Here is a 14861-nt window from a genome sequence, read left to right on the forward strand (position 1 = left end):
TATAAAATCTATTTACAAATAAGCCCTTAATCTTTAACATTGTTTCACGTTTAGTAGTTTGAAATGAAAACGCAATTCGAGTTTAAATTTTAATACAAAGGGTTGAAAAATGTAAAATAGAAAAGTGAAGCGGCATAATATTAATATATGAAGAGAGGTAATGGGCCATTAAAACAAAAAAGCCCAAATCACAAACACCGACCTGTCTGGTAAAATTACTTAATTAATTGGTAAATGCCAAATTGCAAACAGATCCTAAAGCGCCAAGGGCAGGGAAGCCGACACAGACACAGAGGGCGAGGTTCGTCGTACGCCGGCTTTTCTTTCTCGCTCCGACAGAAAGAGAGTGCAGCCAAGGGAATAGGAGGAAGAACAATATATTTGAGCTGAAGTAATTGGCTGTTGGGATTTCGCGTATAGAAGACGCGAAGGGCCAATAGGGGGGAGCCGGGAGAGAGAGAGAAGGGGGGGGGGGGGTGCTTTGTAGTTAGAATCAGATCATAATAATGGCGTATAGAAGGAGGCAGCAGGGGTTGATGTCGAGGCATTCGGACATTGTAGTGGATGAGGGTGGTGATGATGATGATGAAGGAGAAGAAGAGGAAGGAGAAGGAGAAAGAGAAGCTAGACATGGAATTCGGAAGCCTCAGCCTCATCGGGATTCCTCGTCGCTTGCAGCCAAGGCCATAAGAGCGTCTTCTGCCTACCGGGACTCCTCTCTCTCCTCTGCTTATGGCCACTCTTCCCGCTCTCCCAACCCCGCACCCACATCTTCTTCTCCCTCCGTCTCCCTCCAGGTTCCATTTTTCTTTTGTTTCTCTCTTTTTTCTCTCTCTCTATATTGCTTGTAATGCTGAATTGCTGGAACGGAACGAGTAAGATGAGATTTCCTTGCGTTGTTCTTTTAGATGTTTTTATTTCGTTAACAAGCTAATGAAGATCTGATTTCGCCATTACATTTGTGCATATGTCTCAGCTCTTTATCATGCGCCGCAGGTTCTAGTGCCCATTTTGTTTCCAGTGCTTCATATCTTATCTGTATGATAGAAGAAAAGAGAAGAAGGAGATAGATGAAATTATGTTCGATTTGTAATTTGTCATGTTATATTTCGAAGACGCTAGGACTACTCGTGTCCTCTTTTAATTAGCATAGCTTTCTAACGTGCAGTGAAGTTTCCATGCCAACTGATTTTTTTGGTTAATGTAGGATTCAAGGCCATCTGAGTATACATCGATGAAAAGTTTGAATGAATCCAAACATGGATTTTGGGGTGCTCTGGCTAGAAAAGCTAAAGCAATTCTTGACGAGGATAGTGTACCCCAACAAATTCAAACACCTGAAAGTATAAGGCCACACGTGCCTGGTACAACACCAACGGGCAAGGTGGGATATCAAGATTTTACGCCAAAGGTGATGCTGTAAACAATAAAATGTTCATATATTTTTTTTATGAGTAAAACCTCAAAAGGCAATCAAATTCCGTTGCCGGGAAAATGTTCATATATATATATATATATGGACGTATGTACATAGATCCCTCTATGGATTTCAACCTGCACTATATGATGTGATTTTTATCTGTGTCCTATTTGCAGTACCAAAATTCGAGTCACTCAGATGAGAGACGTCAAAAAATAGAAACTCCTAAATTTCAGAAGGGGTTGGGTGCCATTGCATCTTCTCTTAATTACATTGGTGGCACCATTGGTAATGCCTTAGAGGTTAGCTTTCAATGGAACTTCTCTGCAAATACTGTTGAGTTTTCAGTGGTGTGTGTGTGTATTATACATACACTCAGAATGGTCTAAAGTAATTGTAATTTTTTTCTGCTATTTTTGCCATTTCTGAAGCATCAAATGAGCTGTATATTTGATTTTTTATTTTTATTTTTATTATGGCTCTCTCTCTCTCTCTCTCTCTCTCTCTCTCTCTCTCTCTCTCTCTCTCTCTCTCTCTCTCTCTTCCCAAGCAGAAATTCACTATTGATGCATCCTCCACTTGAACATTCAGTTTTTATTTTAACATCTGCCTTTACCCCATGAAACTATTCAGTAATCTATTTCTATTATTTGTATGGTGCTCTTCCAAATTTTTAGGAGGGTATGACAATTGTGGAGAGTCGGACTGCAGACATCATTCAAGAAACTCGTAAGCATATCAGGAAGAAGCCCGGTGGTTATGAAGTGCAGAATGAGGCATCAAATCATTCTAGTACATGGCAACATCCACAAATGCAATCCCATATACAAACCGACCAAGAACTTCAGCTGAAGGCATCTCGCGACGTAAGGTGGCAACTTTGTATCACTGGTTCATATAATAGAAATATTTGTGTGCATGTTTTGATAATTTTTGCATTTTTTTTCCTAGCCTAGAAGCTACTCAACTGATGGGTTTTTTCTACAGAAAATGACTGACCTTTATCTGTTCAATGTCAATACAGCAATCTTTATCCTCTTTATGTTTTCTGTATGTGTGTACCCCACCGCATGGTGTAATCAGAACTTCTAGTGAGCGGAGAGTATAGAATGATCCCATAACCCAATGAACTACTCTACTGAATATACTTATATTGGTTTGCTTCACTTCCCTGGATTGGGGGTGTGGGGTGAACTATTTCCAGAATGCTTTCTCCTAATGATTTTGAGATTAGAACTTGTTCTTCATGATGAGATTTGTTATTTCACCTTTTGGTTTACATGCCAGGTTGCAATGGCAATGGCTGCAAAAGCGAAGCTACTTCTTCGGGAGTTGAAGACTGTCAAAGCAGATCTGGCTTTTGCAAAGGAGCGATGTGCTCAGCTGGAGGAAGAAAATAAAATTCTTCGGGAGAATCGTGAAAGGGGAAGGAGTCTAGAAGATGATGATTTAGTATGCTCTTTCACTTTTTTATATTTTGTCTTTCTTTTTCATTGTTCATATTTTCTAATAACCGCTCAAAGATTTAGTTATTGAAGTTGCTTCTCCATTACTTACAATTACCATCATCTACGAAGTTATTAGCTGAGGTGGATGCACGTGATTATCACCTTTTCATTTTCAAGGAGGGGAGGGGGGCGTGCACTTTCCACCCCAACTAATGAAGCATTTTACACTTTTGCAAGTCAACTACCAAAGCTGACAGATTACACCCATAAACTACTAAAAATTCTCAATGTGTACCCTCCGTTAAAAATCAGTGGTCAACATTGCACCATGTCACCTATTTTTCTTTTTTCTTTTTTAACAACCAGAATTAGACAAAGTTGTTATTTGAAAATTGGGGAGTGCAACGTGTAAGTTTTGGTAGCTTGAATTACAAAGTGTAAAAATAAAAAATAAAAAAGAATAACATTCCCATTATGTATTTAGCTGCATTCTTCTTTCGTCTATAGTTTATTTGCTGCAGTGTTTGTGTTTTAATGTGCCTGTCTACAAGACTACAACCATCCATGAAAATGTTAACCTTTTCTTATGTAATTTATATATATATATATATATATATATAAGTAAGAATCTTTATTGATCGAATGAAACTAGGCAAAGCCCATGTACACAAGAAGTATACAAAATGAGACACCTAATTACATTCTAGAAAGCTGAAAAGAAAACATAAACTCATGAACATTCCCCTTGAGTACAATAGCAGAAAACTACTGAAAAAGAGAAGACACAAAGAAATTCCAGATCTCCACCACTGCTCGCTCCCTGTTGTTAAAGCACCTGTCATCCCTTTCCATCCATAAACACCACATTAAGCACAAGGGAAACATCCTCCACCCCGCTGCCAGTTGAGAGCTATTATGATGCCTATTTCAGCATGCTAGTAGATCCACCACACTCTTTGGCATAACCCAACTCAGCCCAGCTCTACCAAGAATGCCAACCCATAACTCCCTTACCACCTCACAATGTAAATTTTATTGATGTTGAAACCTATTTATTAAAGTGAAGAAAGGAAGGAATCATTGAAATTATTGAAATGCCTCATCAAATATCTACCTTTGGTTGATTTCATTTGGAGAGATAATACAGCGGCTCTTTGCTGGTGAGTGGTGTGCCTTTATTGATTGCCTGTATATTGGGCAAATTGGGTTATTCTATCTTTTGTACATCACCCAAGCAAAACCTAGTTACTCAAAAAACTCAGGTTTTGATTCGTAAGTTTCCATTTTCTTGTTTTTATTCAATAGGAAGCGTTGTGTTGAATAATTTCTAGTCTAGTCGCATTCAACAATTCTGATGCCAATTTTTGTACACCAGATTCGGCTTCAACTTGAAACACTTTTGGCAGAGAAAGCAAGATTGGCACATGAAAACTCAATATATGCGCGAGAGAATCGCTTTCTGAGAGAGGTGGTTGAATACCACCAGCTCACAATGCAGGATGTTGTATACTTGGATGAGGGCAGTGAAGAGGTCACTGAAGTCTATCCCGTCATGGTTCCCCCAGGTTCAAATCTAAACTCTGTTTCCTCAGCATCATCTCCACAACTATCCTCTGCACTTCCTTCTGGGGCTCTCCGCAAGTGATGGAATACATTCCTCCTCCACATCATAGCCGGGCGTGTATTATCATCATAACTAAACTAAGCTCTTAAAGCCCAATCACCACGTCAAAAAATACATGAAGACATTATTACAGCTATGCTTTTTGATTGGAGATGTCGTATTCTATGTTTTGGACAGAGATTCAAATGTAACGATATGAGTTATATTGCTTTGATTTGTTGTTCTTATAATTATTGTTATTATTAACCTTAGGTTTTTGTGTCATTCTTTACTATTGCAAGGCTGATGGAAGATTTAATTATATTAATTTCAATGCGTATTTTAGTCTTTGGGGCTATCGACCTTGATTGTCACCCAAGTACTTTTCTCAAGGCTTGCGCTTTTCTTTCAAGTAAAGTTGGGGGCAGTTTCCTACAGGTAGAGATAGATATATGAATGGAAACAACATGTCAATCTGAGAGGTGCATATAATGTATGTTTCTTTTTCCTGCACACACAAACACAATGAGAGAGAGAGAGAGAGAGAGAGAGAGAGAGTTTATATAATTGAAGCTATATATATGTATATATATAAATATATATGTATATAATAGATAGACACAATTCACCTGTGGTTTTATGCTTTAAACATGATAGAAACGGCCACGGGATTTTAGCCACCTCACGAATAAACAAGTATTTAGCAATTTAGCATATAATTCCACCTCTCTTCTTGACTAACAGAGTAGTGGAAACAACGGTATAGTAATTTAACAGAAGCGCTTCAAGAACCCGATCTTCCCTCTTAACAGCAGTTCTGGTTTCTTGGCTCCTGTAGAAATCTTTAAAATAACTGAAAAGACAAGCTAGTTGATCCATCGCTGTAAGATTTGATCTCGGCCGGTTTAACCAAGGCTCGACACAATGGACATGTTCTTTCTCGCTCAAACCTAAAAACATGGTAAAGTCTCCACATGAAACCCAGCCAAAAACCAACAAATATCTCTCACAAGTTTTCAGTGTGAAATACGAGCATGCCATGAGATCAAAAGAGAATGTTGATAACTAATCCGAGATGAAGTTATCATATGATAGTTTGATAAGATATGAAGTTATCATGGACAGAGACCATTATGATATGCAGAGTTCAGAACCTCAATCTGTTTCTTTTGGTTAAATAAACACGACATAGAATTGAACAAATGTTCCTCAGATGTATATGAAGTCTACTGTCCTGATGCTGAGACACAGCAATACGCTATAGAAGTATGTAGCAACAATATAATATTTATTTGTATATAGAGACTAGAGATGAAAGAGATCGATCACCATTCTGATACACAGTCTTCACAGAATATGTGTTTGCAGCGAAGCAAAATTGGAGCATGCATCTTCTCCTGGCAGATAGCACAGAGATCCCCTGCTGCATTGACCTATAGTTCAATTACTGACATCTTTAGAATGTGTAAATACATCATATGAAACAAACCAAAGAAGCATAAAAATATGGCGGTGCTAACAGTCACCATCCATGGTGGTCATTTTATAGTATAAGCTACTGCAAGACACAAGACACAGGTGGATTTAAATTGCGATGCATATTATTATCAATCATTTTCTGGCGGGGTCACATTCATGGCCTACCCAACATGGAACTTTCTTTGTTCAATGCAGCCCATCAACTCTCAAGAACATGCAACAACGAGAACTAGAAAAGAGCAGTATCTATTTGCAAGTTAAACAATCTTCCGGACCCCTTCTTCCACCTTTTTCCTTTCACTATATGCCAGCTTTTTCCCTCGTTTAAATGCTAATCATTGATGATTATTAAAATCACTACTCTGTATTTGATATATTCCTTCATATATAAACAGCTTTTTTCCTTCATATCACCCCAACTGTTGCTGCTATACATTCAGGGTTTCAATTTATTGTAACTTACCAATTTGCATTTCAGATTTCCAAATTCTAGTTTCTTCATAGATCTGTTTATTAGTCTCTTACTTTTTTTCACTGTTTTCTAAAAGATCCAGATGGGAAATCCATCCTGCATCAGATCATGAGAGAGAGAGAGAGAGAGAGAGAGAGAGAGAGAGAGATTAGGAATATCTGAACTCATAAAAAACCAACTGACCTGCTCGGATGTAGCATAAGATCCATAATGCACCTCCTTATGTGACACGACCCTCAATGCAGCAAATAAGGATTGGACCTTGAGAACCATATCGAGAAGTAAAAATAAAAGACTAATACTAACACATCTTCTTGGTCTTTTGAGATGTACTTGTGAGAGAGTCATACCTTCTCCACTACTGAGGTAAGCTTGAAGGTTAAATACAACCCCGTAGTTAACGAAGAAAAAAGACTTCCATATTCTTTATTTAAAAAGAACCGATACCAAACCGGTGTAGGCAACAAAGCACGATAGAGCAGCAAGAGATACTCTACAAGAGTTAGCATTTGACCCTGGATAGACAAAGCGTTCAACAGTTAACTTCATTAAAATATTTATATATATATATATATATATATATAAATGGGGAACAACTGCATGTATAACTCTGACTAACTGTAACATAAGCAACCTGTTTGCGGTAATCCCAGCCCCTGCTATTCTTGAAATGCATCAAAAGTATACATTTGAAGGCCATTGCTGCCTGCCGCACCATAATGTCTAAAACCAAATCATTAATGAGACATCAGTTAAAATAAGATACATGGTATTCAGTTGGAAGCAACCTGCATAAATTATTGGTTTGATTCTATTATGGAGAAAATGTTTTCATATTTGTCCACCATTCTTAAAAATTACAATAACTGTACAATAAAAAATCGAACTAAAAAATTAAAATAAAATAGTCTGTACAAACTCGTGCCCATCAAGAGAAATCATTTTCTGATAAAATGTAAGAGTGACTCCGTGGCCTAACATTTTTCAGATAGAGACAAAGAGACTGAGTTGGGGCACTTACCGTTTACCATGACGATGGATACAGCATGCCAAAACGGAGGTATCACTTTTGGGGGAAGTAATACGAAGGGATATAGTAGGTCATTACTCGGATACCACCAATAAACACAAACGACATGAAGCATAAACACCAGAGAGATGCTGAGAAGAACAGAGATTTTTCTCTCCTCCTGCGGGAGCAGCCATTCAGATGCTTTAAAAAGCCAAGAAAGAATGCAATGAATTGAATGATATACACATCAGAAAATGCAAAACCATATTGGAGGCAACAAAACAAAACAAAAAAGAAAAGTCGGGGGAACCTTAAGAGCGGTCTGCTTTCTTAGAATATCGTTAGATTTGAACATTACGGCAGCGATCCAAAGAGTGACAGAAAAACCTGAAGTTGAAAGCAGAGAAACCCAAGCTTTCAAATTAAGAGTACCGGGGCTTATGTATATTGAATAGGTCTAATTTCTTAGAAGGATAAATGTTACATTATGGCCCTATGGGAGAAGAATAAAGGAGGATACAAGGAAAGAAAAATGAAGGGAAATAAGAGTCGGAGGAGAAGAGAATTACCTTGGAGATGTTGACGAATCAAGACGAGCAAAAGAAGCAAAGAAAAAGGCAGAACCTGCTCGATCCAGCGAGCCAAGTGCTGGATATCGTAACTGCTGGTGCTGGTGCCGGTGCCTGCAGTGCCTCCAGAATTAGCGTGATCCGAGAGTGATACAACAGCAGGATTTGCAGGAATGTGTGGATGAGCAGAGAAACGCTGGTGCTCTGCCTCTGCAGGGCCAATAATCCTGATGGAGACCTCCTCTTCCTCCTCCTGCTCCTCCTCAAGACTGCTCCGGGGTGAACGTTCATCGTCGTTGTTACCAACTTGCACGTACTCCGTTTCCTGAGAATTGGACCTGCCTGCTCTTCCTCCACCAAGCACAATACCCGAATACTCCAAAAGGGCAGCCAGAGACCCATGTATGATGTTAGAAGCCGCCACCTGAATTCTATATCTGCGAGAAATGCCACCTCCATTGCTGCTACTACCATTCCCAGAAGAAGAAGAAGAAGGAGAATTGCTAGCTGTGGCGGAACTCTCCATTCACCTGAAAGTTGTACGCTTTTCTTCAATTCGTAGACAGATAGGTTGTATTTTGTAGAGAAAATTTTGGACAAAACACTTTCTTGGATTATAGTACTCGACTTGCGGTGGTGTCCCTTCTGTGTTCAGTGCTGTGTCTATGCGACTGAGAAATGAAAACTTTCCGGTGCCTTGTTTTTTATTTTTTCTTTTCAGAAATGCTGTCTTTACCGACAAATATCTTTATCTAAGCATAAATGCAGCGCCTTTGTCTATCTCCCGTCTCTGCATTGGGGAAAGCACGCGCGTCTACTTCCAACAACAAAGGTTCAAGTTTACTCTTTTACTCGCACCATTTCTTAATAAAAAATAAAAATAATAAGATTTTATTTAAATATTTAACATTTAAAATTTATCTTTTAAATTCAATTAAAAATATATTATCCAATAATATTCGAACCTAAGGCCTAAAAGGAGAGGCCGGTGGTTATGATAGCAATCTTAGAAATGGGCTGCTTGAAAGCAACACAACCTCCAAGTGTATATATATTGATGTATTTGCAGTGGTTGGACGAGTGTCAACATCGACTATAGTTTGTTTTACGGATTTTAGTGTAGCGATGGAGTCGATAGTGTAACATGGGATCTAATGTGGTTGTCCACTCCACTCTACCGGATTGAGGAGTACATGGACTTTAGTATTAGAAAATAATATTATAAGAGAAATGATATTTATAGTTTTAGAATATAAAAATCTCGATATTTTATTTAAAATAAATGGACAGAAATGAGATATATTTAAAAATATTAATTTTTTAATTATAAATCTCATACTTTTTCAAAGAGGCTAGACATAACTTACATAGTCTAAAACTATATCTAATAGAAAAATAGACTAGTTATAAAAGAGATTTCATAAAAGTAATCTCATAAACTGACGTAATTTGATGTGATTCATTAGATCATAAAATTACTTTTATTGTAAATTAGATCTAACGAATCAGATAAAATCATATCAATTTATAAGATTGTTTTTTTATAATTTTTTTTGTGTGGATGTAACAGTCATTTATCTAATATTATTTGATAGGGAGAGCAACACTCGTACCACTCATCGAGACTTGTATATTGATGATCAAATATGCGAGTGTAATATGTGATGTTTGATTATGAGGTATCCCGAGAACTTTCATTGTTCTAGATAAGGCTTAGGTTCTCGACTAATCCCCGAGGTAAAAGACGTCTTCGTTAGCAAATTTGTCACCTTCACTGCAGTACCTTGTTCACAAGGACCAGAGATCAGCCAGAAATAACCCACATATAGGGTCTCATTTCGATGCCTTCCTCGCCCATATTGGGGTCTTTGGAGAGCCTTTTAACCTCCTAATCATTTTTATTCGTCATAAAATATGTCATAAAAGGTTTATAGGTGATTGCTCTCATTGTTGCATGTCTTAGGGGTTGTTTGGATGGTGAGATGAAATGAGATGTTTTAGATGAATGTTTAATAAAATATTATTTTTTAATATTATTATTGTTTTGATATTTGAAAAAATTGAATTGTTTATTACATTTTATATAAAAATTTAAAAAAAATTATAATGATAAGATAAAATAAGATGATTTTTCAATCCAAACGGCTCTTTAGTATATTTGGATCTTATATATATATTTTTTATTGTGTATATTTTGATGATGTTGCATGAGCTCACAATAAATCCATTTCACGAGATTATATTTAAATATATTTGAATCTTATATTTTTTTATTGTGTATGTAGAAAAGAGAACTACAATTTCCCATTGAGAGACAATCCTAAAGAACACTTAAAACAAAATTAGTGACATGTTATGATAGTCCATAATAATCGTGTATCGTAAGCACTATCGTGACATTTTATAAGAATTCATATTATCAATACCGTGCAGAAAAGAAAGCACTAATAATTAAAGTTTAATTTTTTTTAATCTCATAATGGATCCACCAAAAAGATAATCCCACGTGTTCCAATTTCGATGGCTAAGCTCAGTTGTCTTTGGGTTTATAAAATTATCGTTCCTAATTTTCTAAGTTAAGATACATGTGGAGCAGAGTGTGGTTGAAGCATAACGAAATTAAAAGGCTAATGTTACATACTCCATACATACATTATACATAAATATATATATATGAGAAATAATAGTTACAGTCGTGAGCATGCAAGTGTCGCATAGTCACTTTGAAAAAAGTGAATAAATACGTAATCCACATAAATAAAAAAAATTAATTAATTTTTTAATAATATTCGATGCCGTAAAAGATATTGAAAGTTTTGAAACTTCAATTCAAAAGTATGTGAAAAATATCATATATCCCATCTGCAATATGAGTTTCCAAATTGAGATGTCGGGTTGTAAATATGATAAATTGATATCCAAAATCATAAAAACGAAAAAAAAGAAAAAAAGAAGAAGTTGTTAATTCAGGGGATTAAGTGTAATTAGTTCATCTTATATTTGTCATATGTCTAATGAACTGAAAGTGACACAACGAGGTAACACAATTGTATCGAATTAAATGTTGTTGATATTTAACATCACATTGTTCGCATTAAGCTTAGTTAGGCATGTTTGCCTGATAATTAAAATTGATTGTTCATATATTTAAAAGGGACAATGCATAGTCATTGGTTAGTACATTAAACCTTTTGTGGAGAACGTGTAACTTCTTACCATCCAGCATAAGTGTCAAATTTATACTATTTTTCACCAATATGTTTTTAAAAAGTAATGCTATGTATAGTCATAGAGTTCGCAAGTATCATGCAGTCGATTTGAAAAAGAGTGGAGTTTACTATTAAAAAATTAATATTTTTCATGCGAATTCTGTATTTATTTACTTTTTTAAAATGATTACGTGACACTTGCATAATTACGACTGTAACTATTATTTATAATTTTTAAAAGAGAATTATTAATATCTCTACCAGTGTATATATATAAAAATTGGAAAAATATAGTTGTAAGTATAATTGTGTACTAATTTGATGTGATTGGTCAAAAAGTATATTTTATTAAAAATAATATTAATTTAAATTTTAAGTATGAATGAATCAGTATTGATACGCAGATTAGTACGCGACTTTATTTATATATAACAAAATTCATAAAAATTATCATGTTTTAATATAAGAAAAATGATATAGAGGGTGCAAGTATCGCACACTTTGTTTAAAATTGAACAAATCTAAAACCAAAAATATTTATTTTTTAGTAGAAAGCTTGGTTTGTTTTTAAATGAGTAGCTTGTACCTTTGTCTAGTGTTACAAGTTCGTTTTAAACGTATCCATTTTCACAAGGATTACTTGGCAAACTGCATGCAAGCAACTTCTATCGGTTACAAGTTCCGATTTATAAGTGCTACAGTTTTTATTTATATCGTATAATTTGATGAAATTACGGGATCCACAAGATAAAATGTGAGATAAAAACTCCTAAAGAAGCTATCTTTGAGGCGTTGATACAGAGTTTCAAGTTATATACGGCAAACCTGTACTTAAACTATTCACTTTACAGCTTTTTTTTTTGTCCTTTTCCTATTTGTTAACTTTGTCTGATGATGAGGAAAAAAGTATATGCAGATGAAACGAAGCCAATGCGATCTGCAACTTGTTTAATTTAGTAGCACATTCTGCTGATAAAGCACGGTTCTTTGCAAGAAAATGCGTATGATGACAACCCAGTCAGTCAAGAAGTCTAAGGCCTTTTGGTTTGTGGAGATCTGGAAATGCTATTCAGAATGAGGGGATTTGCTGAGCTCGATTGCGCAGATGAGATGCGGATCGAACAGACCAGTCTTGTTATGGTTGTGTCGTTGCTGTGCGTTCTCGGCTGGCTTCCACTCCTCAATGCACAACTCCCGGGGATCTCTGCACGCTCGCTAGATGCGATTCTTCAAGATTATGCTTTCGGGGCCATCGCCGTCCGCCCCAAAACAGGCCTTCCTTATGACGCCCGCCTTCCCAGCAATTTATCAGGAATTGCCGTTTCGGCAATGAGGCTTCGAAGTGGTAGCTTGAGAACCAGAGGTGTTACTAGCTACAAGGAGTTTCAGATCCCCATTGGTGTTTTGGAGCAGCCTTATGTTGAGAGGCTTGTTTTGGTATACCAAAACTTGGGCAACTGGTCTTCTTCTTTTTACCCTTTACCCGGGTTTTCTTATTTGGCTCCTGTTCTGGGTCTACTGGCCTACAATGGTACCGATCTATCTGCTTCAAATTTACCTGAATTGGATATAACAGCGTCCTCCCACAAGCCCATCTTGATAAAGTTCCTAAATTTGAGTTCATCTCCTGATGGGTTGTCACCAAAGTGTGTGTTTTTTGATTTACATGGTTCAGTGCAGTTTGACAACATGCTATCCGGAGATGCATGTTCAGCAACTCAACAAGGACATTTCTCTGTAGTTGTCGAATCTCCTGCTCCATCTCCAGCTCCCTCTGGGGGGGAGGTTCCGCCTCCTGCTACTGCCGCCGGAAAGAGAAAATCTACAGTGTGGATAGTTCTTGCATCTTTGGGTGGTGGGCTTGTGTTGTTGGCTATGTTGGCTTTATTATTTAAATGGCTGAGAAGGCGTATACAAGGGAAGAAGGTGCAGCAAATGGAATGGGCTGCGGATAGGGGTCAAACCTTGCAGACGAAAACAATTGGGAATTCCAAGGCTCCATTCGCAATGGGAACTCGAACACGACCAGTGTTGGAGAACGAATATGTGCCTTAGGCTTTGTCACTTGCAAAAAGCATTTGCCATTTGTTTCTTCATTCATAATCAGCTCTAGTCTTTTGATTCATTGAAATTAAGGAAAGAAAAGAATTAAAAGCTTTCTTGTTTCTTTGTTTTTTGCTGGCTTTCCTTTGATCTGTTCTTGATTTCAATCAGTTTGCCTAATCACTTTCGTTTCCTTTGGGTATCCTAGCATATATTACAGATACTCTGCTACAAAGACCTCAAAGACAGTATTTTATCTAGTGCCTCTACCATTAGAAGGGTTGGCAGTATTTTTCACTACAGATAATGCTATTTCTCAAATTTTTTTTAAAATTATGATCGTTTATTTTTTGTCATATGGGGATTCAATTCAAATCATGGTGGCATTGTTTCTTTCTCCCCAACGCTGACACCAATGAAAACCTTTCTCGCTTTCCTTGAGGGGCAAGGATGTTGGTTCATCTAGATGACAGATCCTTGTCTCTGTCAATTCATCTAATCTTATGCATACAATTTTCTTTCTTTTATATCTCTTTCTGCAGATCAAAGGTAATACAGACGATGTAGAGAGGTAGCTCCGCTGTTTTAGGCTAAAACAGTTTAGCATATAATCCCGTGTGTTAAATATGTATGAAAGGTAAGTGAAAAACAATCCACCATTTCAGTGAAATGCATCACCTCTTCCCCTTTCCCTCTGCCATCAATTTCGGCCTCATATCCGCCGTTGAGATGATTTTGGATCTAACTGCCCCTCCTTACACGCATTAGTACAGCACAGCCCACCCCTATGGTTTCCATTCAAGACAAGCATATCATTGTCTTGGATAGCAACACACAAAACCGAGTTTAGAATAAGGAAAATGACCTGCACGTAACACTTTTTACAACTTTCTACACAATTATGTTTTAAATGAATGGTATTTTTTTATAATTAATAACATTATTTTATATAAATATTATCATTTTAAAATATGGGTATAAAAAACATTGTAAAATAGATAATATTATCTCATGATAGTGATAAGAATAAGATAACGGTGTCGTTTATAAGATTTTTTTTTAAAAAAAATTTAATGGATTTTAATTTAAATATTAATATTTAATTAAATAATTGTGTAAATGTTAAAAAAAATAGGTGTGGGTAGGACGAGAATTAACTTGTCCAATTCTGACAAGATAGAGTTGGGACGCATTAACCCCTCACGTGTGAATGAACTATTGCATTTACTATAGCAAGAGAAAACTTTTGATTTTCCTTTTATAGGCCTAGCCTAGATGTGCTAGAAAAAGACAAAATAAAATTATTCTTATCAGATAAAATTTAGTTAAAGATATATACATTAATGTCAAAAAATAAATTTGATTAAAAATAATAATAATTTAAATTTTAAATATAATAAAATTAATATTAATATATAAATTAATACGTGATTTTATTTATATATAATAAAATTCTTCTTACAAAAATAAAAGATCATCAACATTTGTGTACATAATATTTTGTTAACAATTAAATTAAATATCATAATAATATAAATTTTATTCAAAAATTTAAAAAAATTGAATTATTTATTATATTTTATATAAAAATTTAGAAAAAATTATA

At 35.9% G+C, this 14861-nt stretch overlaps 3 protein-coding genes across 4 annotated transcripts; 2 read left to right on the forward strand and 1 right to left on the reverse strand.

The window, feature by feature from the left end:
- The first annotated feature begins 245 nt into the window (after positions 1–245).
- LOC122292307 lies at positions 246–4743 on the forward strand. 2 transcript variants are annotated; one of them, XM_043100576.1, is made up of 6 exons: positions 246–797; positions 1208–1384; positions 1597–1722; positions 2098–2286; positions 2708–2872; positions 4244–4743. In XM_043100576.1, the coding sequence occupies exons 1-6, from the start codon at positions 507–509 to the stop codon at positions 4511–4513; spliced, it is 1218 nt and encodes a 405-aa protein (XP_042956510.1). In that variant the 5' UTR covers positions 246–506; the 3' UTR covers positions 4514–4743. The 2 variants fall into 2 exon arrangements, with proteins under 2 accessions (XP_042956510.1, XP_042956509.1); XM_043100575.1 differs by having other exon boundaries at positions 247–797; positions 1208–1411.
- A 289-nt stretch (positions 4744–5032) lies between these two features.
- On the reverse strand, positions 5033–8759 carry LOC122292306 (E3 ubiquitin-protein ligase RNFT1-like). Its single transcript, XM_043100574.1, has 8 exons — positions 8004–8759; positions 7745–7821; positions 7444–7612; positions 7057–7145; positions 6773–6937; positions 6606–6683; positions 5801–5904; positions 5033–5421 (listed from the first exon to the last, which is right to left on the reverse strand). The coding sequence occupies exons 1-8, from the start codon at positions 8527–8529 to the stop codon at positions 5316–5318; spliced, it is 1314 nt and encodes a 437-aa protein (XP_042956508.1). The 5' UTR covers positions 8530–8759; the 3' UTR covers positions 5033–5315.
- A 3263-nt stretch (positions 8760–12022) lies between these two features.
- Positions 12023–13386, forward strand: LOC122292308. Its single transcript, XM_043100577.1, has 2 exons — positions 12023–12039; positions 12129–13386. The coding sequence occupies exon 2, from the start codon at positions 12275–12277 to the stop codon at positions 13265–13267; it is 993 nt and encodes a 330-aa protein (XP_042956511.1). The 5' UTR covers positions 12023–12039; positions 12129–12274; the 3' UTR covers positions 13268–13386.
- The last annotated feature ends 1475 nt before the right edge of the window (positions 13387–14861 follow it).

The sequence above is a fragment of the Carya illinoinensis genome, chromosome 13, assembly GCF_018687715.1.
Source record: "Carya illinoinensis cultivar Pawnee chromosome 13, C.illinoinensisPawnee_v1, whole genome shotgun sequence".
Taxonomy (NCBI): Eukaryota; Viridiplantae; Streptophyta; class Magnoliopsida; order Fagales; family Juglandaceae; genus Carya; species Carya illinoinensis.